We start from the raw sequence: 26,587 nt of genomic DNA, 5'->3' as shown, positions 1-26,587 counted from the left end.
GCTTTAAATACTCATGCCCTATATGAGGCTACAGTGTCATTCATTATCCATTCATGATGTGAGGCCAATTTCCACTGCAATGTATTCAAGCCTTCAGGTGAGGACGGATGGGGATTCTGGAGACGGTTGGGAAGACAGGCTTATTCTAAGATGGCCCAGTACAGTTATAAAGCATGTTTAATAATGCCAATCCAAATAGCAATCTGTCATTCAAGATGGGCAAATTGATAACAATTTTAAAATGTTACATTTACTGTGAACATGAACAAACATACATAGGCTACACTGTAAAATATTATTGTGGTTTTCTAGAATAGTCCTGGCTACTAGTTGCTGTATTTTTACAGTATATTTTTATAGACCAGGAATTGAGTTAGCGTTTCTGTCCAAAACAGTAACCTTTCTAAGGTATGCATGAACTTATAAAGCATATTATTTGAATGCAATAATTGACATATTAATATGGAATATTATTATGTTTGAAATAAATATTAGCTATTTGAATATATTTCAATTTCCTGTGATGGCAAAGCTAAATGTTCAGGAGCAATTATTCCAGTCTGCAGTGTCACATGATTTGCTGCTTAAGAAAAATTTATGTTGAAAACTGTTTTTGCAAGGGAACACTTATCACCACAATGGTGACAACATAAACATTTTCCAACAACATTTTACAGTCATTTATGATATATAAAATCCTGACCATTTTTTTACACTATAATTAATGTTTCACCACCTTGGAATTAAAAGGTTCTATCTGCACTCTGAGTAGTTTTGAGCTTTTGGATTCCATATAGCAAAACTGATATGGGGAACAAGTCTCTTTCATAAATAAAAATGACAGAGAGAGAATCTAAATATATTCCAAATATAAAATATTAAAATCCTTTAAATGTGTAAATGGGGATTTTGGAAACAGGTCAAATGCAGATAGCACCTTCTAATTCTAAAAAAGTCAGTCCAGATGATAATTTTAGGTAGGATTATAGTTAAGGCAGCTACTTTAATACATCTGACCAGGACTTTGTTCCACAAAAAGCAGGACAGGGAAAATGGCTTTCTCTTTAGATCAGTATGGCCGAGATAACAGTCTGAGGTTTATTGTTGTAATTAAGAACCCATCAGTTAAATTGTTGACAATTTGATTTTTAAAGCTTAATTTTGTAAAATTTAAGACATTTTTAAACATTAAACTGCATCAGTGTTTCACCAATCATTACATATCCAGGTATTTAGTGACCTAGACTTAGGCTATATTTTACACAGATGGATCCGTAACTGCTGCAATAGTGTAAAACTCTCCTGATATTTTAATTACAAAAATAATTAAATGAAGCATAGCCTATTCCAGTACCTTTTTAGACTTGGAAGGGTTAGATTTGAACAGATGATTTTACCGTCACTATCTTCTCTTAAGATCGCACTTCCCTAGTAGCCTACATTCAGCATCTAGCTCATATTTGCGATCTCAACCATATTTTCAAAACCATCTTTTCACCACATCCACTGTCTAATAACAGTGACACTGATATTTCATTACATACAGTAATTGCTCTGCAGTAAAGCCATTCAACCAATGTGCTGATTGGTTCACAGATAGAACCTTATAGAACAAAGTTAGTGCTCGACTTTTTAGATAGAAACTTTTTGTTACATTTCTCCTAAAATTCACAATGTAAATAAGTTGTCACCGAATAAAAATATGCGGATAACTAAATTTTGACAGAAATGTCAGACAGAACCTTATAATTCCAAGGCGACGATTTATACATATAGTTGGCAGCACTATTGGTTTGTGTCACAGTGTGAAACAGTAAATCCTCCATTGACCCTAAACACGAAGCAGTCATCAGAAAGAAGAGCCTTTTCGCCTACATTATCGTTTCTTTCTATTTCACATAAACACACACCCACGTAAACACCTACACAGACGTGCCTCCACGCAGAGCAAATAATAGATTTATGTCGATCCGTTGCAATCACACAAACAGTGATTGTATGACTGCTTGCATACATTGGATGAAGCAGTGCTTTATTACCAAAGAACCTAATGCTAAATATAGCACATTTATGCCACACAAGAACAAATCTGTCCTCTTAAAATAGCTCATTAATTCTGCTTCAAATCTCCAGTTAACTTATATCTCTGATCTCTCCTTCAAAGTGCTTTCATACCACTTCAGAGTCAAAAATGAGCAGGGAAACATGCAGTATAGACGATTCCCAGATTGAGTACTTGAACAACACATTCACTTATTTAAAGAAACCACAGGAACAGTGTATTCTGTCCTATAAGTAATTCGTGCATGTGTGTCTTTGCATGATTATTTATTTTCAATCGTTCATGGGAGTATTCATATAATTGGCTTCCATTAATGCTCCAGTGATTATTTGGTTATGCATATGTGTTCAATGAACCTATCAGTCATTGCTAAATGCACATTACTACCAAAGGCCATGTTAACAAGACCAAATTGTCTTAGAATTTGAAAGACATTAATGTGTATCAAATCGAATGAATACTTTTCTTTGAAATGCTCTATTCTAACATATCAACTGCTCACACTGTGTGGCTATTTCTGCTACATTGCTGAGAATTACAGATAACTGCTCATCTACCCACATCCTCCAGCACAGCCATGGATTAAGCATTGGGATGATTCACGGTATCTGAAGACTAAAAGAAAATCCATATTCGATGCCATTTCTGTAATTTGCATATAATATGCATGACTCTTTCATATTTGTGAATGATCAGGCTTCTGTTCCTTTGGTGTATCAGCACTAAATGCATTTAATAAAACTAAACTCTAAAACTAAATAAAATGAATTAAAATGGTCATTTAAAATGACAAATGAATTCTTATGTGTGTGTGTGTGTGTGTGTGTGTGTGTATATATATATATATATATATATATATATATATATATATATATATATATATATATTAGGGATGCACGATAATATCGGCACAACATCGGTATCGGCCGATAAAAGCTTAAAATGACCATTATCGGTATCGGCCGATATGAATATTTCTGCCGATGAGCCAAACCGATATTCTCCAAGTGAAATAATTGACCTGTTTTTCAGATGTGAATGTCTGTCTACATCTGTAAAATAATAAATTTATGGTAGAATCAGTACAGAAGAGATACATGGATTTATCTTCAGTAAAATTAAAGTTTAAATATATCAGTATATATTTGTAAATATATCAGTATATATTTGTATATATATCGATTTCGGTATCGGCATCGGACAAAATTATTTAGAAAATATCGGCATATCGAATATCGGCCAAAATCCAATATCTGTCACACACCTGGACTCATTTAATGTGTTTTTGCCCGTGACCCAGTTTCTGTCTTTCCGTGTTTGATTAGTTCCCAGGTGTGTCCATTATCTTCCTCATGTGTTCCATGTCCCTGTTAATTTAATGATTCCATCCACCTGTGTTTCCCCAATTATCTGTTGTACATAAGCCTTGTCCTTCAGTTCTGTTTGGTCGGGTCTTCTCACTAGCTACTCACTAGCTACTCACTAGCTACTCACTAGCTACTCACTTGTGCTCACTTGTCCTCACTTGTGATCACTTGCTACTTACGTGTGTCTACCTCTGTGCTCCATGTTGGATATCCCCTGTGTTGGATGTAATAAAAGCCTTATTTCGTTTATCCTCGGCTCCGTGTTCCTTCAGGCAGCGTAAAACCGTGACAGAAGACCCGACCTCAAAAGAGAAAATAGAAAACTGCGTGTTCTTCCCTCCGTTTTGCTTTTGTTTTTTCACAGTCTTTTCTTTTCTTAGTGTCTATGGATCCCCTCTATCGTCCCGAATTCCTCATCCTCCTGCTGAAGCAGGAAGGGCGTTCTCTCGAGGACCATACCAGACAGTTTTTCCTATTAGCTAATGCCACCAGCTACCCGGACGGCGCGCTCTGCACCTTCTACAACACCAGCCTGAACTCCAAATGCAGAGCGTTGTCGTCCGAAGATGGTCCTCGAGAGGATTTCGCCGCATTCGTGGAGTGGACTCTGGCGAGAAATGGCTCCTCTCTCACCGTCTGCCCCATAGAGGACCTCGCCAGCCCCACTCCCGACCCAGAGACCAGCCAGCCACCATCACGCCGCACGGAGCCAGAGCCCACCGCAGCCGCAGAGCCCGAGCCATCCACTGACAGGGAGCCGGAACTCGAGAGCGCGACTGACCAGGTGTGTGAGCCGGCAACACCGTGCATCGTGGGAGTCCTTGTGGAGATCGAGGGCGTGGAGGAAAGCCCTGCCCACACTCCTGCGTCTGAGGGTGAGCTGTTTGCAGTCTCTGAAAGCCATATGGAGCAAGTTCTGGATCTGATGGACTGGTCTACGGAGGTAATCCCTAATATTCCTGTTTCCCCGCTGGTTCCGTCCAGCCCTGATTCCCCTGTATACCCTCTCAGTCTCCCACTCCTACCTCCTCCAGTCATTTCCTCTGCTCCATTTCCGCTGGTTCCGCCCAGCCCTGAGTTTTCTGTTTCTCCGCTGGTTACGCCCAGCCCTGAGTTTTCTGTTTCTCCGCTGGTTACGCCCAGCCCTGAGTTTTCTGTTTCTCCGCTGGTTACGCCCAGCCCTGAGTTTTCTGTTTCTCCGCTGGCTACGCCCAGCCCTGAGTTTTCTGTTTCTCCGCTGGTTACGCCCAGCCCTGAGTTTTCTGTTTCTCCGCTGGTTCCGCCCAGCCCTGAGTTTCCTGTATCTCCGCTGGCTCCGCCCAGCTCTGAATCTTCTGTTTCTCCGCTGGTTCCGCCCAGCCCTGAGTTTTCTGTTTCTCCGCTGGTTCCGCCCAGCTCTGAATCTTCTGTGTCTCCGCTGGTTCCGCCCAGCTCTGAATCTTCTGTGTCTCCGCTGGTTCCGCCCAGCTCTGAATCTTCTGTGTCTCCGCTGGTTCCGCCCAGCTCTGAATCTTCTGTGTCTCCGCTGGTTCCGCCCAGCTCTGAATCTTCTGTGTCTCCGCTGGTTCCGCCCAGCTCTGAATCTTCTGTGTCTCCGCTGGTTCCACCCAGCTCTGAATCTTCTGTGTCTCCGCTGGTTCCGCCCAGCCATGATTTTTCTGTTTCACCACTGGTTCCACCCAGCCCTGAATCTTCTGTGTCTCCTGCATTCCCTCCCAGCCTCCCTCTCCCACCTCCTCCCAAACCTGCTGGTCCTTCTGCTCCACTTCCGCTGGTTCCATCCAGCCCTGATCCTCCTGTCGTTCCCCCCATCCTTCTCCTCTCTCCTCCTCCTAGACCAGCCAGTTCCTCGTCATCCCTGCTGGTGCCAGTCAGTCCCGCAGCTCACCCTCAGTCCGCGCCATCGGGGCGCGGTGGTTCGCCGCTGGACTGCCAGTCTCCAGCTCCGCCTTGGCGTGTTAAGGCCCTGTCTCCGCCTCCAGCCTCCGAGCCCTGGACTCCTCCTCGGTCCTTCGACCCAGCGGCTCCGCCTTGGCTCTTAGCTCCCTCGTCTCCACCGTGGCCTGTCATCCCACCTGCTCCACCGGGCTCCCTCGTCCCTCCGGCTCCACCTTGGTCAGTCGTCGACCATCCGCCGCCTCGGGACTCCACTCCTCTGGTTCCACCTCGTCACTCCATCCCTCCGGCTCTGTCAGGCTCCTCCTTCCCTCCGGTTCCACCTCCATCCTCGGTCGCTCCGGCTCCACAGCGGTCTGCCAGGACCCTGCCTCCGCCTTGGTCGCCTGAGCCTTCTGCTCCACCTAGGCCCTCCGGAAACTCGACGTCCCCCTGGCTCTGCGGCTGTGCTGCTCCATCTTGGGCTCCTCACCCACCGGTGCAGTCTCCGCCTGTCGGCCCCCTGGTGTCGTCGACCCTTCCTTCACCATGGCTCCTCCCGCCGTCGACTCCACCTTGGATCTCCGTCCTGGCTGGTCTCTGGTGGACCATCTGGCTCTTCCTGCTCCTGTCTCCTCCCTGGCTCCTTCCTCCGTCTCCTCCCTGGCTCCTCCTTCTGTGGTCCCTGTCTGCTGGCCCCCTCCTGGAAGTCCGTCCTCCACCGGAACCTCCTCCCAAGTTCCCACCTACGCCTCCCCCTGTTGTTTCTACGGTGCGAGGACGCACCTACCGGGAGGGGGGAGTACTGTCACACACCTGGACTCATTTAATGTGTTTTTGCCCGTGACCCAGTTTCTGTCTTTCCGTGTTTGATTAGTTCCCAGGTGTGTCCATTATCTTCCTCATGTGTTCCATGTCCCTGTTAATTTAATGATTCCATCCACCTGTGTTTCCCCAATTATCTGTTGTACATAAGCCTTGTCCTTCAGTTCTGTTTGGTCGGGTCTTCTCACTAGCTACTCACTAGCTACTCACTAGCTACTCACTAGCTACTCACTTGTGCTCACTTGTCCTCACTTGTGATCACTTGCTACTTACGTGTGTCTACCTCTGTGCTCCATGTTGGATATCCCCTGTGTTGGATGTAATAAAAGCCTTATTTCGTTTATCCTCGGCTCCGTGTTCCTTCAGGCAGCGTAAAACCGTGACAATATCGTGCATCCCTAATATATATATATATATCAAGTATATATATATATATATATATATATATATATATATATATATCAAGTATATATATATATATATATATATATATATATATATATACTTGATATATTAGAAACCTGTAGAAGCCTGTTTCTGACACAGGATAAAAGTATCACACTTTGAAATTTATGTTTATATATATTAGAATTCTCTTGCAGATATGAGATTTAAACTTAAAGTCAATACTGTGAGATATAAAAGAAAGTTCACAATCAATGTAATGATTTTGAAACATTGTCAGCCCTAACGGGAAAATTCAGATTTTTTTTTTTTTTTTACTATGGGGCCATTGAATGCCGGAATCTGATTGGCAAATGATTTAAGGTGTCCAATTATTTTCAGGGAAATGCACAGCGAACATAGTTCCAGGCAGGTCTTGACTGCAATACATGTCCATATCACTTAGCCAAATTATTTTAGTTATTTCAAAGGTTCTTACAGTCTAAAACAGCAAAAGAACCCAAAACCCACAATAACACTGACCTAGCAAATAAATATACTAAAAATATGATAAAAAATGACATATTTCCACAAAATTAAATTTTATTATGTACAAAAAGCATATACTCTATTTCACCCGTTCTCTCTCCCTATATATATATATATATATATATATACACAAATGTACTTAGCCCTACTCTGATGATTTTATCACTAATGGTGTACTCACACTGCCAGTTTGAACCGTGCCCGAGTGCGTTTGACCACCAAAGTGCGGTTCGTTTGACTAGTGTGAGTGCTCCGCATCGTGCCCGGGCGCGGCTCGATTAGCCGGCCCTGGCCCGCTTGGAAGAGGTGGGCCAGGGCACGGTTCAGTTGGACTCGGGCGCGGTTCGCATGCAGTGTGAGCGCTAACCGTGCCGGAGCACGGAAAAGGACGCTTTGCATCACGGTTTTGCGACGCTCCAAAACCAACATGGCAGGGAAAGGGTCGCTTTGGTCTACGGCAGAGGTGCAAAACGCATAAAAACTAAAAACTGCAAAGTCCTTGCTGCACTTCAGCTGGTACCTTGCAAACATCCTCATACGAGCAGCACGATTACGTGAAAAATTTCGCGCCACTAAGGCGACACATCTGTTTAACAACAGGCTGTGGACCAAACAACACAAAATTATCCACAAAGAAAACAGAGCGATGCAATCCATTGTGTTCAGTGTGCGCCGTTCTTCCTGTTTACCCCGAAAATGTCGCACCATAATGACGTAAGCGTGCTCCGGCACGAATGCTGAAACCCTATATGTGAGTGCAGGCCAGAGGGGGAGTGGGGAGGGGGGACAATCGTACTCGGGCCCGGTTCATGGCAACCGTGCCTAGTGTGAGTACAACCTAAAACAGTTTAGAAATTTAAAAGCTGCATGACATTTATCACAAGTGAGGTAACAGCGGCGCTGGTCTTGTAGAAAATTAACTTAAAGTTTCACTATTTGTAGAGACGCTGCTGCCATATTGCTGTTAAATTAAAATTAAAATAATGGCGGCATCACCATCTTGAGTGTGCATTATTTTCCAATAATTCAATGGGCCATTGTCAATTATTCTTTACTTAAACAAAAGTTATTTCTGGTCCTCAAATCTGACTGGCTTACAAGAGTACAATATTAGAGTGATAATGGAACTCCTCCAACTATTTCACCATTTGTATCACTCCGCTTTCTGTATTTATTACTTTTATAAACAGCTTATAAGATGCAGTTAACAACTAGCGCTATCATTGGAATTTGGCCTTAACAGATGAAAGGTTAGTATGACAAAGATATCACTGTCCTCAATGGACATTCAAACTAATTTTATTGTGAAGATGAGATTGAGCTGAAGAATGAATGCTGTATCAGATGCAGGTACTCACACTCGCTCAGTCCATCTCTCTCATGATACTCACCTCCACAGAATACAGTGAGCTTTTAACTATTTCGCCACCAGTTCTTTTTTTTTTTTTTAATTGCCAGCCACTGTTAAAATATTTTTTTACAAAAGTTTAATTGTTCCTCCTACCATAGGAAGATATTTTAAAATACTGTAATTCTGTTTGTACTGTATGTGTATATGGGGATCGGACGAGTAAGATACGTTTTGTGACTTAACTCTTAACATCAATCTAGTCCTACACATTTTGTCTTTCTTCCACATTCCTTTCAAAACTGAAACGTCAGACACAAGTGCTTGGATTCCAATAAAAAAAAAAAATAAAAATAAAAACTTTTTAAAACAAAGAAGGTAGATTTCTGCAAAAAAGTTCAAATAAAGATAATTTTAAATGTTAAATTACTTTTTGGAGCACTGGAATTGCTAGACAAGGGCTTAATTAACACATTTTTGAAAACCTAAAATTCAAACATAATTGACATTTTTCACTTGTTTTTCATGTAGCTTGTAATTAGCATGTGCACATTTAGAATCATTTTGCCAGCACAAGGTGTAAGAAGTACCTGAAACCATACTTGTGTAAAAGTACCTAAACCTTACAGTGAAATTTACTCCATTACACGTTGCTAGTCACCAGTTCCAAAACAACTTGAGTAAAAGTCTTATTTGTAAAATAAAGTATCTGATTTTAACAGTTCTTACGTATTTTATTTATGCTAAATATGGGCTAAAAAATGCACTAGTCAAAGAGACATGCAGGTGAAAAACAAGAAAAGGTTGATTTGTGAGGACAGAAATCATGTACATTTTGACTAAAACCAAAATAAAACTGAACACCTCAAAAAAAAAAAAAAAAACCTTCAAAAAGGATAAATTTGCGGATAAATAAAATAATGTCAAGCAAAATTAATAAGTCAAAGCCTTCTTGCCCTAGACGTGTTGATTTAGGCCTCACAGTCATGTCCTTATCTCATATATAAAGCACCTGTGATTCACTTGAGCTACTTGCTAACAAACTCACATTCACGTAAAGTAGCCTTGTTGACAAGTTCGGGTGAGTAAGGGCAAAATACATAAAATATAGTTCCTTTGGTGCCCTGTAGTTGGTGATATCAATTATTTTGTATCAGAAAACTGCTACATAAAAGATAGGTTTCATGCATAATGTAATGTGTAACTGCAACAATACAATTACAAATGTAGTGGAGTAAAGAGTACATACTTTGTAGAAAACGTAGTGAAGTAGAGAGTAAAAGTTGCTAATAGCTTGGAAACTACAGATTATCCTAAAATATAGTCCAGCACAGTAATTATTTACATTTACTCAAATACTTTACACCTTTGCGGGTCACACACACACACACACAGTTATATATATATATATATTAGGGCTGTCAAATGATTAAGATTTTTAATCAAATTAATCAGAATTTTCAGTGGATTAATCAGGATTAATCACTATTTGCAATTACACCAGAATCCTAACCATTTTTTTTTCCCGAAATGAATACCAAAAGATAAATAACAGGACACAGATACATAATTTTCATGTATTGATTCATCAATATTTGGTTCTTTTTTTCTGAATTTCAAAAGTTTAACATTTACTGAATCAAATTTACCTGAGCACTATATCAAACCATGCCATTTAACTACAGATAGTGTAAGAGTTTTAGGTGAACCAGTGGTTAAATATAGCCACATATCTATGAAATTATGCATAGAGAAACTCGAAAGAATGAACTCAGAAACACAAACATGCGCCACCATCACATAAGCAGCACTCTGGGCACTCTTGTTTTTGGGAGGTGTTCATTTGCTCTGCCACAATACTTTAGGATCGATATTTTCACGTTCTGAAGGCTTCAAGTGCCAGTAAAACCAAGTAAAAATGCATATGCTTTTCCAAACAGCTGTAATTTTCGCTGCGTTGCATGTAGGCGTTCTGCGCATGCGCAGTGTGAAACACAGGACGCTATAACAGGAAGAAGCTCCAGCGTATCAACTACCAAAGACATCTCTGTTTATCGAGCTTGGCATGAATGTATTTGAGAGTAACTGGGGTAAAACCTTTAGCTTCTTCGGTGTTTTCGTCGCGGCGCTCGCCGCTGTTTTTGAGAATTCAGAGATCGACGAGACTTTCCTGACCTGAATAATTTGTCACACTGCGCATGCGTGAAATGCATTAAAACATTTGACATAATTAACGACAAACAACTAATTAACGTCGTTACCGCTATTTTTGACAGCCCTAATATATATATATATATATATATATATATATATATATATATATATATATATAATCGTTTATAACAAAAACTACAAAACTAATCTGTGTTTAATCCAAACCTTCTTTCTACAGAGACCTGATTTCTTGACAGGCATTGACAGAATAATCCAGCAATGGTCCACTGGTAAGTGGTCGTGGATACGCTTGTGTTCATAAATCAGTTGGCTGTTGAATCACTGGGAAACAGTAAAAGTGATGTACTAATGTTCAGTTCAGCCTAATTGAACACTGTCTTGTCAATTAGCAGAAAGTCTCTTCTGTTTCTAATAGAAGGTTTTTAAAATGTCTGCAATTACTTTCCTGGCAAAGGCTCAGGGCAGTAATAGAATATGGTGGATGGAAAGAGCAGGCTTTAATTTCAAAGCAACATTAAATGCATTGTGTATGACCTTAAAATTAAATGGGGAATGAGTGCAAGGTATGCTTTAGCAAACATCAAATATAAACTCTACATTCAATTTAACAAGTACTTCAAATGTAGTGTGTGTTTTCTGGAGTGTTGTAGTGGTTAAGGTCCAGAGCAGTTAATTGTAAGGTTGCTGGTTCAGCAAAGAGTGAGCCATGAGCCAACACCACTGAACCCTTGAGAACAATGCACATTACTACTAAAGCCCCTGAGCAAAGCACTTAAAGAAACAGTTCATCCAACAAGACCTTCCAAACCCATATGGCTTTCTTTCTTCCTTAAAACCTAAGAAGGCAGTTTTTTTTTTGCACATACATTGGACAATCTTTTTCAATAGCATGAAAGTGAATGTCTCTAAAGTATATTTCCTCCAAATCTTCTAAAGTCAATACAGCTGTGTTATATGAAAAACGGGTTTATATTTTATAATACTTTTATTGTGCTTTTGTGTCCATTTGAAGCATGAGAGAATGGGAACTGGAGCTTTAAAGCTTCAAAAAGAAAACAAAAGCACCAAATATTATAAAAAGAGTACAAACTGTTTAAGCCTTCTTATGAAGTCATACAATGAAATCATTTAATAACATTTTCAGTGAATAATGACTTCATGGTAGCACTTATAAGATATACTAATAATATATAAGACTTATAATGAATAATATCAAATATGGCATACAAGTTGAATGGACTGCACTGTAAAATTATTTTCGGCATAAATAAAACAAAGATTATTTGATTATATTTAACAAGAAAATAAAATGTCTGCTTCAAAATTTCACAAATTACTGAGAGATTACTAAAAAAAATTTGATAATTTACAGTGTACTTTTATAATACATAAAAATGTAAATGTAAACTTGCATGATGTTTCTCTTTTTTTTAAGCTTAAAAGCATCTGTCCCCATTCATTATAATTGCATGTAAAAAAGCGACAAGCCCATTATTAAAAATGTCTCTTTTTGTGTTTCTACAGAAGAACAAAAGTCATTCAGATTTGGAATGACATTAAGAAAAGGAAATGATGACAGAAAATTCATTTTTGGATGAACTACCCTTATAATCCCAGATCCAAGGGAATTTTCACTGTATTAAGTTTGTGGTTGCTGTTCCATGGAGACATTGTGGGAAAGCCATAGTTATAAATAAAGATCCAAAAGTTTTATGGAAATTTAAAAGATTTATGGAAACTGTACCTTATTATGTAACAGTCTTCTTAGGGAATCACTTGTTTTGTAGCTATGGTAAGTGGTTTTAGATAAAAAAGCATCCGGTAAATGAATAAATGCCTCTTTATTTCAGGACTATCATGAAACGCACTGACTCGCTTACCTGCAGTGCACATCCAGACGGCAGGTGTTGCGCAGCTGAAGACAGTTGGGTTTGGTCTTGTCCTGATAGGAGCAGGAGGGAACAATGGTCTGTCTCCTCCTCTCAGCGCAGGCCTGGTCCTTACAGGAGCAGAAGAGCAACCCGTAGCTGTATTGCGAGTCAACACGCTCAAAGAACTGACGCAAGGCCTTGTGGCAGCGCTTTCTGTTGCAGCTGTCCTGCGACTGAGGTTGTGAGGGTTGCTGGCCCTGTGTCTGCGCACGGGTGCAGGTGGAAATGTAGTTGGAGCGCTGACGTTTGCAGTTTTCATTCAGGTTGCAGGCTTTGGTGGCGTCCAGACAGGGGTTGCATGGGCGGCTGGGATCTGAGCAGTGTGGCTGGCCTTTACTTGTACCAGACTGTATGCCTATGAGAGGAGAGCAGGAAAAGATAAGTGAAACTGAACATGAGGGTGTTTGTGAGAATATTATAAAGAGAGTGAGAGGGGAATTGAGAGTGGGTGTGCATAAGAAAAAAGAGACTACAAGTTGCACTGTCCCACATACACTCCTTGTTAGATGAATAGGACAACTCCAGCACAACAATGAACTCTAAGATCTGATTCCAAGTCAGTGTCCCGGTTGGGACACTTTCAGAATACACACACACAGAGATGTTGGTACACATACTGTATAATAATTCTGGGAACTTTCTTTCTTTCTTTTTTATACTGAGCAAATTCTATTTTTCAACCCCAAACTTTGTTTGTATAAAAAAATTATATTGCACTCAAAATGTGCAAATTCACTCTGAGTTTGAATGGGCACAGCAATTTTTTTTGCTGTGCATAATCCCATGTAATCCCGACCTCTTGCTGAATGAGGTCCTGACAAAATAATGGCTACTAATTTATTAGCTGTACCCTTGCTAAAACTGAAGATGTTTCAATATATTATCTAAAATCCAACTGAAACCTACCTAACTGATCCCTCAAGTGGTGTATATATACTGTAATAGTATATAGTGCAAATGACTGATAAGTACATTCAAGATAAAGAAAAAGTGGGAAAAGGGATACAAGAGCATGTATCCAGCTGTGCAACGTCTTTAAGTGTTGTGTTGAAGGAAGCTGAATGAAGTGTTCTGGGGATTGGGGAACTATCAGCTGGAGACTGTGGGGAAGTTCTGGACCTCTAAAAGAGTATGAAGGTCGGCACTGATATGTTGCCCTAATGGCGTCTCCAGCCTTGACTGCAGCTCTAGTGATTGGAGAGAGAGAGATGGAGCGAGAGAAACTAATAAAACCCAGTGGGTGTTGGTATAACTTTGAGAACAGATGGTTTATCAGACCCCTTGTGGAGAGTAAAAGATGAATTTCATTCCGAATGGGTTTGTGTTACTTATGAATAAAGTGCTAATGATCTAAATGTCAAAACTGTTTTCTCTAAATGAGTGGAAATATAATATTTATGTAAATAAAATGCAGTAGGCATATAAATTACCTTGTGTTATGGCAGCAAAGGACTTTCGGGGGTTTTCATGAAGCCCTTTGAAGATATTTTGAGACTAATTGATATTATTAACTATCTTGATGTTTGTACGGAGATATCTTGGTTTCAGAGAAGACATCGTTGCTCATACGCATGTTCAGACCCATTAATAAGACATGGAAATGTTTACATTAAAAACATCTTTCCTCATTAAAGACAGACCACGACTGTTTTACAGATTTATATACTTTATGGAGATCTGCACTTGTGATTTCACCCCCACTATGGCTGCTCAATGCAAATAAAATGATCTGTTAGATATTTGATCATGAAACAGCACAGATTGCCTCCGAGCTCAAGTATCACTACAGTTAAATACAGGAGGGACTCCTGCATGCTATCAATACAATTCAGGGCAAGTGAAATCAATGCATGAAACCTCCCTTCCTGTTAACCTCACTCCCTCTGCTTTTTTAAACTTAAAAAGATTCACTCCCCAAGGATCAAAATCCATAGAGGTACATCTACTGACTCTGAATTTGAAATAAATTTGAAATTGCACCAAATCTTAAAAAAATACAACTAAACCAAATCTGTCACATTCAATAAATAAATATATCACATTTATTTAATTATCTAATAAAAATATATATTATAAAAAGTAAAAGTATATATATATATATATATATATATATATATATATATATATATATATTTATATATATATATATATATATTTAGTGTGTGTGTGTGAGAGAGAGAGAGAGAGAGAGAGCGAGAGAGAGATTTATCAATAATTCTTAATATATTGGTATAATTATTTTATGTGTGTGCATACTGTAGAGCAGTTAATAATTAATAATGCATATATAAATAATAAAGCAATTAATAATGTATATTAATATTTTGGTAGATATATTCCCCCCCCCCAGAAGAAAAGATAATAAAAATATCAATTAGGAACATTATTTTGCAGAGCAATCTATGGCTATTTAGACTGAGAGAACATTATGTCATGGACGTATCTTGTAATTGGTGCGATCTTGTGTTTCCATAACAATAATAACACCCTAAATGTTATTTATCTAAGTCGACAAAAGCCATTTGCAACGATCTGAATGCATGGCAAGCAAAGGTTACCCGGATCTAAAAATACTGTGTGGTTTTAGAGTGTTTCTAAATTTGATTCAGTAGCTCTCAAGCTTTCTTGTTGTGTGTGTGTGTGTGTGTGTGTGTGTGTGTGTGTGTGTGTGTGTTTGCTAGAGAGCAATTTTAGTTGTGTCTCACAGTGGAGGAAGAAGCCGTAAATGAGGTATGAAATTGGTTGGTGAGAATGTACATAAAATACGTCCAGCGTCTGGAGGTCAGAGGAAGCTGCAGCACAGACTACGCTCTGCATGCAAAAGCATTTGCTTGGTTAAAGAAGGGATGGGAACCAAACAGAAGCAAACAGGACAAAATATTGGGAGATGTTCAGATATCATGCAATATTTTATAGACGAAGGTTTGCAGCTGTCCAAAAGTTCACAAGAATGGTGGTGCAACTGTACAGTGAATTCAAAAGATTTCTTACATTCAAATCAAGACTGAATTTTATTGGAAAGAAATAGAGAACCATAAACCTGTTCTGGACATCTGCAGACAAGCATTTGGGCCACAATAATAAAGGAAATAACATAAAAAGTATGATAACCAGTATAATTTAATGAACCAATTTGAGTTTGTAAGGCATGCGGGTTTAATGTGCAAATACTCTTAAGCATACAGTACCTACTAAACTGGTGTAGGATTTACTTTTACACAATTTTCACTCAAAAATTGCTAGTAAATTCCACAGATAACTATAAAGAAATGACAAGTGACATAACAAATTGAAGTAGAAAGCCTGAACTAGTATTTTATTGGATCGGTATCCTAATAATCTTGGTTTTATTTACAACTTTACTCTGAAAATCTACTCTAACATTTATTTATTTATTTTTACAGTGTATACTAATCACTCATAGGCATATAATGTGAATAATATGCCCATTTGTGTAACTTACGGCTGAAGGGACAGCAGGTTCAGTCTGGGTTATTCACAGCTCTTGGCACTGCCTGTGTTGATTGCAATTAGGAGAAGTGCCACAGTTTAGATGTAATCTCCTCTGAGGTGCGTGAGCTCGTTAGAAAGTCTTTAGCTTCTGCTGTTGCTGCGAGGAGAATGGGAAGCCTTTCTTTACTTCTCATTACTCATTATCTCCTTCTATTATAATACTTATTTGGAGAGAGAGGAAGAGAGATCCACACTTTTTCAGTCTGATATACAGAATGGATCCCCGAGATTCACTTATAATATTAGTTAAACAATTCTACAACAGAAAACTCTCTCTCTCTCTATATATATATATATTAGTTAACATTAGTTAACATTAGTCAATGCGTTCTTCGTGATCCCATATTTTAAAATTTAGTTAGTGTGTAATTTTTGTTGTTAGAGTATAAATAATATCTGTAAAATTCTAAAGCTCAAAGTTCAATGCCAGGCGAGATATTTATAACAGAATTCGCCTACATCGAACGACCCGTTTGGACTACATCCCTCTAGCTCCTGCAGTAATGACGTCACTAAAACCACAGGAATACACAAAAAAGTGGGCGTGGTCTTGTTGCCCTCTGACAGAGAAGAGGAAGAGGAAGAGGTTGGGTTTGTGTTTGTGTTTGTCGCCATGTCATCGAAACGCTGTTATTTTAATCTCGGAGTCCAATCACCTTTGTTTGGCCTTCCCAGGGACATGGTACTTAGAGATCAATGGTTACAATTTATGTTTAACTCGGTTCCCGAAAATTATAATCCACATGTAAAACTATGTGCAGCACATTTTGCTGAGGACAGCTTCCACAATCTCAATCAGTTTGATGCTGGATTCGCACAAAGATTATTCTTGAAAGATGGAGCAGTTCCCTCTTTGTCTGGAGAAGGCGTTGTTTACAGACCACAACTGGTAAGTGTATTTTATTATTTAAGTTGGTGCATTTAACATTTTCTGTAACTTAATACACAAAGGGCAACGCTGTTTAGCTTTGTTAACTAGATGTTAGGGCTGTGCAAAAAAATTGAATGTGATTTCCATGTGAATCTCATCAGTAAAAACGCTCCTGTGATTATAAATTCACGTGGGTTCAGATCAGGATTTCCAGGTTTTCAAAACAAAAAATCCTGCCCACTTGCTTCTCAAAACTAGCCCAATCGCATTTCCAGGAGGGCAGCCTGCGCTCAGCTGCTGTCGAATCACAACACAGGAACAGCTGGCCCAATCAGAACTCGTTACGTATTTCTGAAGGAGGGACTTCATAGAACAAGACATCAGCCCATTTTTATGACAGTGAAAACAGCGGTATACAGATAAGTGAACTGTGTGCAAAATACTGTGTTTTTTTACTCACAAAATATGAACACGTTATATTGCACACTTTAAACACAATCAATGCTTCAAAAAAGCACGAAAAACCGGAACTTTAAAGCAACAGTTCGCCCAACAATGGAAATATGCTGGAAATTTAATCACCCTCAGGCAATCCAAGATGTAGATGAGTTTGTTTATTCATCAGAATAGATTTAGCATTTAGCATATATTTAGCCTTAAATCATTATCTTGACATTTTAAATGGGTGCCGTCAGAATGAGGGTTCAAACAGCTGGTAAGAACATCACAATCCACAATCCACAGGCAATTTAAATAATCCAATATATAATTAAGGTGTTTTTAACTTCAAACCATTTCTTCAGGCTAAAAATTAGTTCACTGCAAATATCCGTTGATGAGCGAGCATGGCTAAATATCTCCAAATCTGTTCAGATCAAGAAACTCCTTTACGTCTTGGATGGCCTGAGAGAGATCCTTTTGCAGAGCTGCAGGTGCTACACAGAGTCAAGAACAATAATAGCATCTATCCTCCATATTACCTCATACTGACGGGACAGGCATATGTAGGCGGCTGTGCATTCAAATGGACTCATGTGTTGAAGGAGTACAGAACAACTTGTTTTTGTGGTGAATTTCTGTAAACTTCTTTTTATTTTAAACTGGGGAGGAGGTTTTGACTGCTGAAAGCTACAGTAATGATCTCTTTCATCCCAAAACATCTAGAAAAAATGTAATTCCTCATTATGTGACAAAAAAAATTCTGTGCGGTTCCTGTTTACTTTCAAACTTTAGCCATCAGCATGGACCGCAAAGCCACCATCTTGTTGTTGGTTTAATAAACAGTGGCTATGACCTAGGCTTGTTTGTGTAACGCCGACCATATCTCATTCCCTTTTGACAGCGATGCCACATGATAAACAAAGTCTCATTACATTTCTCCCTTGAAGGGGCACAAAGGCAAAAGTGAAGTATGAATTTCAAATGTGCTTTTACAGTTAATATAGCCAGCAGTAAAGGGGGAAAAAAATATGCATAAGGTAATAGGAAGAAGAGAGAAGATAACAATGTATTGAACTAAGGTTGTGCTGGGTGTTTTTAACAATGTTTTTCCTTTGAAAAGAATTGGGGGGGGGAGTGAATTGGTCTGAAGGCTGAAGGTTAAGTTTGTCAGAATCTCATAAAACATAATGTTCTGTAGCAATATATGCATACTGCAAGATTGAAAATTAGAAGTGCAATTCATATTTATTCAGATATATTTAAAAAAAAATAATTATCAAAATAGTGTCAAATGTGATTTTTCAGTCATCATAATACTATAATATTAGAATATATTTTTATATAGAAGTCTCTTATTCTCATCAAGGCTATATTTGTTAGGTAAAGTATATATATATATATATATATATATATATATATATATATATATATATATATATATATATATATATATATATATATATACAATATATAATTACAATTAAAAATCAATTTTCAATATTTGTTTTGAATAGTTTTAAATAAAAGTTTTTCTTAATGTTTAATTTTATTATAATCTGATTGGATGTGTGTATTTTGAGGTAATTTTAAAACTGTGAATTTTTACTGAAAATTGGTCACTGGTGATGTTAGATCAATTAATAAAAGTTGTCCCACCACTAGTAATATGAAACAGAATTCAAAATCAACACTTTGTAAGATTTAAAATTGATGATTTACACTCGTGTTCATGAATGTTTGATCTAAAGGAACCAAACATATTGACTTCGCTGTCATCTTTGCTAATTTCAGCCAGAAATTAGAGAGTTTTCATTGCCAGGTGTGCTATCATTGGCTCTGCATGCTGTCTCAGAGCATCGCTGCATGTAGCTATTGCTTCATCTCCCCTAAAGACTTAGCCTGGCAAATATACCCAATCATTTCCAATGTTGAACTCTGAATAGAAAAATGCTTGAGGCAATACGGACAAAAATGAATCCTGAATATTATGAGATGTAATTTAACATGACATTATAAGACAATTTAACGTGTAAAATGCAAGTGAAGTGTGGCCAAGTATGGTGACCCATACTCGGAATTTGTGCTCTGCATTTAATCAATCCAAGTGCACACACACAGTAGTGAACACACCATGAACACACACTCGGAGAAGTGGGCAGCGATACTGCTGTGGGGGTCAGGGGTTCTGTGCCTTGCTCAAGGGTATCACCTTACAAGTACGACTCTCTAACCATTAGGCCAAGACTGCCCTATCAATCATCAATCTCACTCATGTATATTGCCCAGTTCCCTTTACACATGTGTATTTGTGGGCATGTGTGAGGCACAGCATGTTCTGAATATGAGCAGAAAGCACATAAAGTCTCACTTTTAATACTCGCACTATTATTACCTTCGTCTTTGGCCTGTTGTGACAGTAATGGTTGGCAGTGACTATAAGAGTGGACCTCCATTATAACACAGAGCAGCAAATAAACGCAGCATGGAGATACTAAACACAAGGAATGGTTATGAAAGAGACTGCCATCACTCAACCTGTCACTCCGAATGCTGTTTTATTGGCACAGAAGATTTGATCAGGAGCTAGTGTAAATCTAAAAGCCACTATCAGTATAATAAAACTGCATGACTATGTTATTCTGAACCTGCAGAGATTATGCTCTCATGCCACAATAATCTCCTTTCTGCTATTTTGCAACTACCCTTTCAGACACAGTCATTGAATTTCTTTCAAACATTCAATTTTAGTTGATTGAATGGGTGGCAAATGGTCAAACTAACATCCATGTTGTTGAATTTGATTATGCAGGCACTTTTTTGAGGTGTTTTCTTAGTCCAAAGCACTACAGTTTCTGTATTTTTGTGCACTTTCAGAAGTGTTTTGCATACAGATCAGAATGGTTTGACTATGTAAAATGCCAATTCAAACACAGAATGCTTATCAACATTTTGATTTGTCATATGATTTTATATTTCCTGTAAATCCACAGTGGCTGTTATGCAAAACCCCTTATTTCTTTAATAAAAATAGCAATATTTTATCATTGACCTCATTAATTCTGACCGTGGAGCCTGTTTACATCAATAACAATTACAGAAATGGCTTTAACTAGTGTAGCTCTGTTTTTCTTCAGAAGCTCCAAGAGACTGTGTGCACCCAACTTTGTAGAGAAACACAATTTCACAAAATGTAAAGATTCCTACTTTAAACTCTAAAGCAAATTGAATGGTGAAAAATAATGGGTGATTTCTCACAGACCACTGTGTCTGAAAGGGTTCATTTAATTTACATTCTACTTTTTCTAGTCTTCTATTTATCTGCTTTTCTTTTTCTACTGGCTTATTCAGTTGGAAAGTGTTTCCGGCTCGCTAGGCTTGAGGGATTTGTCAAAAGAAAGAAAAAAAGAAAGTGAACAAGCATAAAAAAAAAGATTTTCCTGTTAATAGAGTCTTCGTTGCCACCTGAAATGACCCACGAAGAGAGTCTTACGTTGTGTCATAAAAGGCTGTGTCGTATTTCAGGATGACAAATATTTGTCACCCTGGCCAGATATTTATCAAATTGAACAGAATGTGAACCACAACATGAAAAGGCACTCAGAGATCCTGAACTATTGACCCTTGTGAGGGGAATGTTTACAGGGGTGTTCAAAACAAAAAATTTATTGCAAAGCATTATGGGACATACAGTTGAAAATGAGTCCTTTGATCTGAAACTTTTAGTAGTAATTAATTATGATCCTGTCCTCCAACAAAAAAACGACCATATAGGCACCTTATTACAACCTATAGTCACGTTTTAAAGTAAAGCGCCCTCTAGCGGGCGTAAAAATAATGATAGTATCGCATTGCGTCTGTCGTCATGAAATTACGTTTAACGTCATTACCAATCAAAACGCACGTTTATTTAAATGCAAAGTGTGGGCTTTTTACACCGTTCTCAGTATTTCCTACATATTTTACTAGGTTGCTTATTTGTTGGAATGACCACACCTAAGTCCACCCCTAAACCTAACCCTCACAGAAATCATGCTAAATTATGATTTATTGAGCATAGGCATTTTCGTGCACGTCCGTTCCCTGGGATCAAACCCATGATAACATGATTACATATCAAGGTATAACGCAATAATCTACCAACTGAGCTTCACGAAACACAAACCAGAGGGCAAATAAAAGAGTGCAAAACATTAATATGAAAATGACCCTTTGTCAATAGGGGCGCAATTGTAGTATACGCTCTGATGGGTCGCATTTCAGGGATTTGGACAAACGACCTATACAAGCATATTGGTTGGAGGACAGGTTATTAATTATGCAAGTATTTATAGAAGCCTGATTCTGCCTAATAAATAAATAGCCTAAATAATGACTATTTCAGTTCTACCAATTGAGACTTCATACCTTAATGTGACTTTATATTTCACACACTTTGTCTCTGAATTCGAACGTTAACAAAATAATAGACAATTAATTCCTAGTGAATTTCCCCATATGTATGTACATTTATTTATTTTTTTTGCTAATACTATCCACTTACTAACTTTAGAGAAATATCAGTAACACTATGGCACTTCCAGTGTTATTTGAATCCAAGGCTGTGTATCACAGCAGACGGACCACAAATGGATCACAATTAATGTTGCCTGATCTTAAATATGGCACACAGGGCTGTTCCATTTCCAGATTGTGAGAGATTCCCGCCAGGGAATGGATACGGGCTCAGCGTGTCTGCTAGCTTTACCCTCAATATGTCAGTGTTAGTGCTGCGGTTAGTGCTCACCCTCTGTCGTAAAAGAACAGAGACAGCCGGTCTGGATTAATGACTTGAGCTGTCACATCAAATCAAAAGGTGCCATCTCAATCAGTGAGGGCTGTGAGTGAAACGCAATGAGATGTATCTCAGGGCTCCTTCTTTAGAAAGGGTTTTAAAGGTTTCATTACGCTAAATCCTTTGGATCACTGTCTTGATTTGATTTGGAGAAATAGTTAATCTAAAAAAGGTTTGAAAAAGCATGACGTTGAGTAAGTGTTAACAGAATATTCACTTTTGGGTGAACTATCACTTTAAATCAGTCTCCAATTCATCCAAAACTCATTTTCCCCTTTCATGTTGTCATATTTAATCAACCGAAGATGTGATGACCATAACAATATATACAATCATGCAACAGAAACATTAAATGCTACTTAACTCACTTCTTAGTAGAATTACACAATCACCTAATATTTACACCATCAACTAATGGAGGCTGTTTGTGTGTCCACATTTCCCAGCTGTGATGTTTTTATTTTGCATAGAGGAAGAAGGAAAATATGCAAAGAACCCCACCCCCAAATCTGAATAAAACTGAGTTATTCTGGTTGTTCCAGGCTCTGTGAGGCTCTGATAATGGATTGGAGGCAATATTTCTGTCCTCTACTGTCTGTAATGACTGAATTAAACATTAAACTTAACTCATGCCAAGGTGAAAAATGCCTAGAGTGGTTTTTATTTCACTGGAATAATCACTTGCTCCTATTTCTTTATCCTAGAAAGAAGAAGAAGGGGAAAAAAACTAATTTATCTTCATTTCTCTTTGTAAATTGTTTGGAATGTACTAAAAGCAAAAGTTAGGGAAAAGAAGCTTCTTTTACCGGTCTGCACTGGAACATAATAATAATTCACTCAGTGATGGATTTTCGTAGTATCACAAGAGATTGCAATGAAAAAGAAGCCAATATCAACAATAAACAGAGCATTGCATTGCAAGAATGTATATATAACACAAAAATTAATTGTAATGAAAATATTGATGTTTACCTGAGATGATTGACGCCAGGCGAAATGCATCTGAATGTCGGTGAGGCGTCATGGGTTCGTAAGGAGAGGGCTCATAAAAGTCCTCACCTAAAACAAACAAACAACAAGATAAGGCTATTAAAATCATGTTGAGCATAGTACATACTTTTTTTTTAAAGTACACATTAGGCAATAATAAACATTTAAATGCTACGTGGCATTTGAATGTTACATTTACATACATCGTATTTGTACGTTACATTGTTGTCACATGATCTCATTATGTTGTATGTTTAGTGCAGTGATTGACATCTAATTATCATCCGGGAGAATTTTGCATTTGAATCCAGTTCTGTTCTAAAAATGCCATCCGACAAAAGGATGAGCCAAAAACAAAGTTAAATTCCCAGTTAGTTTTGCTTTCATTCATCACATTGGAAAATGGAAGGCCAAGTAGAGTGTGTTGTATTGTGGGTTACATGCATACTATGTACTTAAAGTTTATTTATTTTAGAGGATGGTGTAATACCAAATGGAGAACGTTTATTACACAAAGCATTTGCCCTTTTTCATCGGAAGGAAAAGATGTGTCAAATGCACCTCTTGTTTTGCTGTTAGCTACACTACTTAGGAAAAACTGCAGTCCAGCATTTCACACTTTCCCCCATTGAAGGAAATACAATAATGAAGTACTGTACAAAAATGCAAATGGTATACAATAGTGCTAAAGTATGTGAATGTAAAAAAAAAAAAAAAGCAGAAGAAGAAATACAAGTATGTAAAAATAATACAAGCTTGTTGAATGCTGTTTTAAACCATCATAAAACTTCCAGAAGGATATATATATATATATATATATATGTGTGTGTGTGTGTGTGTGTGTGTGTGTGTGTGTGTGTGTGTGTGTGTGTGTGTGTCATAAAAAGAGCAATGTCTCAAAAACGGTGTAAACTGTATATTAAACTGAACTGATTGCAGTTGAACTTTTCTGTTTTACTCTACATTCTGTGTATACTAGTTGTCAAATGAAGCTTTGTGTCTCTTGAGCTGAGTTGGGAAGATAGGGAAAACCCTCAGCCTTGAGTGTGTGAAGCTTGTGCTTGTCAAAATAAAATCATAAAATTTCCAGCCCCTTCCTGCAATACTCCCTTGTGACTATCTCTCTCGGTAGTTTTAATCCAGAATTGAAAATTCACAATAATTCCATGTGATTCACACACCTTCAAAGAGGTGGGGGGCACTCGGTCCTCTTTTCTGTTGGGGAATACGGATCATTGGAGTATTTAAGATGTGTCAGTCTCATTTTATCATACTGTGAGCTCCACTGTCACAGCGGTTTCTAAGGCGGACGGCCAATGTGTGGACGTGTGCACATGTAGAGATGTGATGGCAGATGACATATGTCTTCAGACAGTCCCTAACTCACATTAGATCACTATCATGGAACAGTGCATATTAAACATCACTCCACCTGCTGACTGAGTGTCAAGTACTCACTCTGCAGTTAGACAGACAAACAGCATGGCATGAATTACCTTAACTGAAATGAACAGACCACAGTATAAAATGTCTGGTACAGTCAAAGCCAAACAGCAAAAACAGTTAGTTATACAATTTTATAAAAGGATTGGAAACCTAGGCTATAAAAATTTTGTCATTCAAGTTATTACACATGAAAGATACTACAGATGAACTGAAAATGTGAAATATTAAAGGGTCAACGACGGATAAAACACGTCAAGATCATTTTCAATTGAATGACTCTAGTCATGATATTAGTCATTATTTTGAGTACACATTTGAATCATTTCAATAAAATATTACAAAATGAATTTTAATTCCGAAATTAAAAGACTAGAATTTCTGAAGAAGACTTCAAGTCTTTAACCAAAAGTCAGACTTAACATGAACGTGAACATTTCTAATAAAAAATAAAGTATCTGAGATGCTTTTCCCATTACTCTTTCAGCGTGTTAGCAATGGTCTCATTTGTGTCTATTTCTATTTCTCCCTAAGTAATTTTACGAGAAGCATCAGAGAAGTTGATACTCCAGTGTTATACGAGAACTCCTTTATATATCCTGTGCTGTGACAGAGCAACCTCCGAGTGATCAGCTTTTCCGCTGGGACTCTTATTTTTTCCTCTTTGTTGTGACTGAATAGTTGTGTTTGACATTGACAACACAATGCACAGTGTGAAGCTGTTTTAAACAGCACTTCCTAAATGCTCAGAACATATAAATTAGCATATGTCCTTTCCAGAGTGACATTTCAATCTGAATACGAGCTCCATCTTTCACTCGCTCTCCCTTTGCCAATCCTTCACCTGCAATCATCGCAATGTGAAGTGAACTCTGGTGGTCATTTGGAGAGACAGCCTATTACCTGAGACCACAGGGAGTCTGTCTCTGCCTTTCCCTTCGTGTCTTTCTCCCTCTCACTCTTTATTGTGTTCTGTATCTTTGTCTCTGGTATGTGTCTGTCTCTTTTTTGTCAGTAAGCCCAGCTCAGGAGTGCCGAGGTGACAGCTGAACAGGCAGACGTAGTCTGAAGGTTTTCTAAGAGAGAACACTCTGCATCTCACTGTAGCGTCAGGTGAGAGATGCCGAACTGCTTTCGGCTTCCACAGCTGCACGCGGGCAATCTTGGCAGGAGTCTTAACATGAATATCACCACAGATCTGGATTTCTTCTTCAAAACTGCGAGTTTTACAATGAGTGGACATAAAAGAGCGAATGGTGCAAATATAGCTGTGGCTTTCTCTGAATATCACGCCACTATTTGGATAAAAAGTGTCTCTTGGGTGGTCTCTTTTTTTCTATTGAGAACGTGTTGTGTTCAACATATTGAACAGCTGTTTTCTGTGCTTACAGTAAGTTTAAAGACATGGACAAGTACAGCACACAACAAACATATGGTCTGCTTATCTATTTGTTTACAACATCAAGCATTGTAAACATGCAGAATAATTCAATGATGTTAGATATTAGTTATGCCAACATGTCATAAACTACTTGAATAAGTTGTATTTAAAATTACTCAATTTTCCAAGATCACTTTATCCTTTAGAAATCATTCTAGATTGCTGTCTGTAAAAGTCGTAACTGTCACTTTTGTTCAGTTGAGTTAGTCCTTGCAGTTGTTTTCTGGTCAAAAATCTGTATTAAATGGAGCGAGAGCGATTTAGTACACAATAAAATGCATCTAAATATGGATTTAACATGATACAGGTGCGGCTCATCCTAGGCTTTTGTTTCCCTGTGCTGTTTGTCATTCCTTGCTTCAAGATATGTAAACCATTAGAAAAGAATTCAAGTCCTGAGGTGATGAAGATGAATATATAAAATATCTCCTGTGAAGGGAGCAACCACTTTGATGGATGTTTTTTGGAAGACCGTAACTGTAAAGAATCATTTCTCCACAGTCTACTTTCTACCCTAGTCTGTTCGCTGTGAAAAATAAAC

General features: G+C 38.2%; 1 protein-coding gene across 1 annotated transcript in view; it reads right to left on the bottom strand.

Annotated features, from left to right (window-relative positions):
* Nucleotides 1–26,587, bottom strand: part of LOC113093412 (GDNF family receptor alpha-2-like) — a 69,096-nt gene that overhangs the window by 24,390 nt on the left and 18,119 nt on the right. Inside the window, exons 3-4 of the mRNA XM_026259201.1 lie at nucleotides 23,145–23,231; nucleotides 12,466–12,871 (exon numbers count right to left, since the gene is read on the bottom strand). Coding sequence (XP_026114986.1) covers nucleotides 12,466–12,871; nucleotides 23,145–23,231 — 493 coding nt within the window. The remainder of the gene's footprint in view (nucleotides 1–12,465; nucleotides 12,872–23,144; nucleotides 23,232–26,587) is intronic.

This window comes from Carassius auratus, unplaced genomic scaffold (genome assembly GCF_003368295.1).
Source record: "Carassius auratus strain Wakin unplaced genomic scaffold, ASM336829v1 scaf_tig00215022, whole genome shotgun sequence".
Classification (NCBI taxonomy): Eukaryota; Metazoa; Chordata; class Actinopteri; order Cypriniformes; family Cyprinidae; genus Carassius; species Carassius auratus.
The sequence above is the reverse complement of the archived record's forward strand: the minus strand, read 5'-3'. Positions and strand labels throughout refer to the sequence as shown.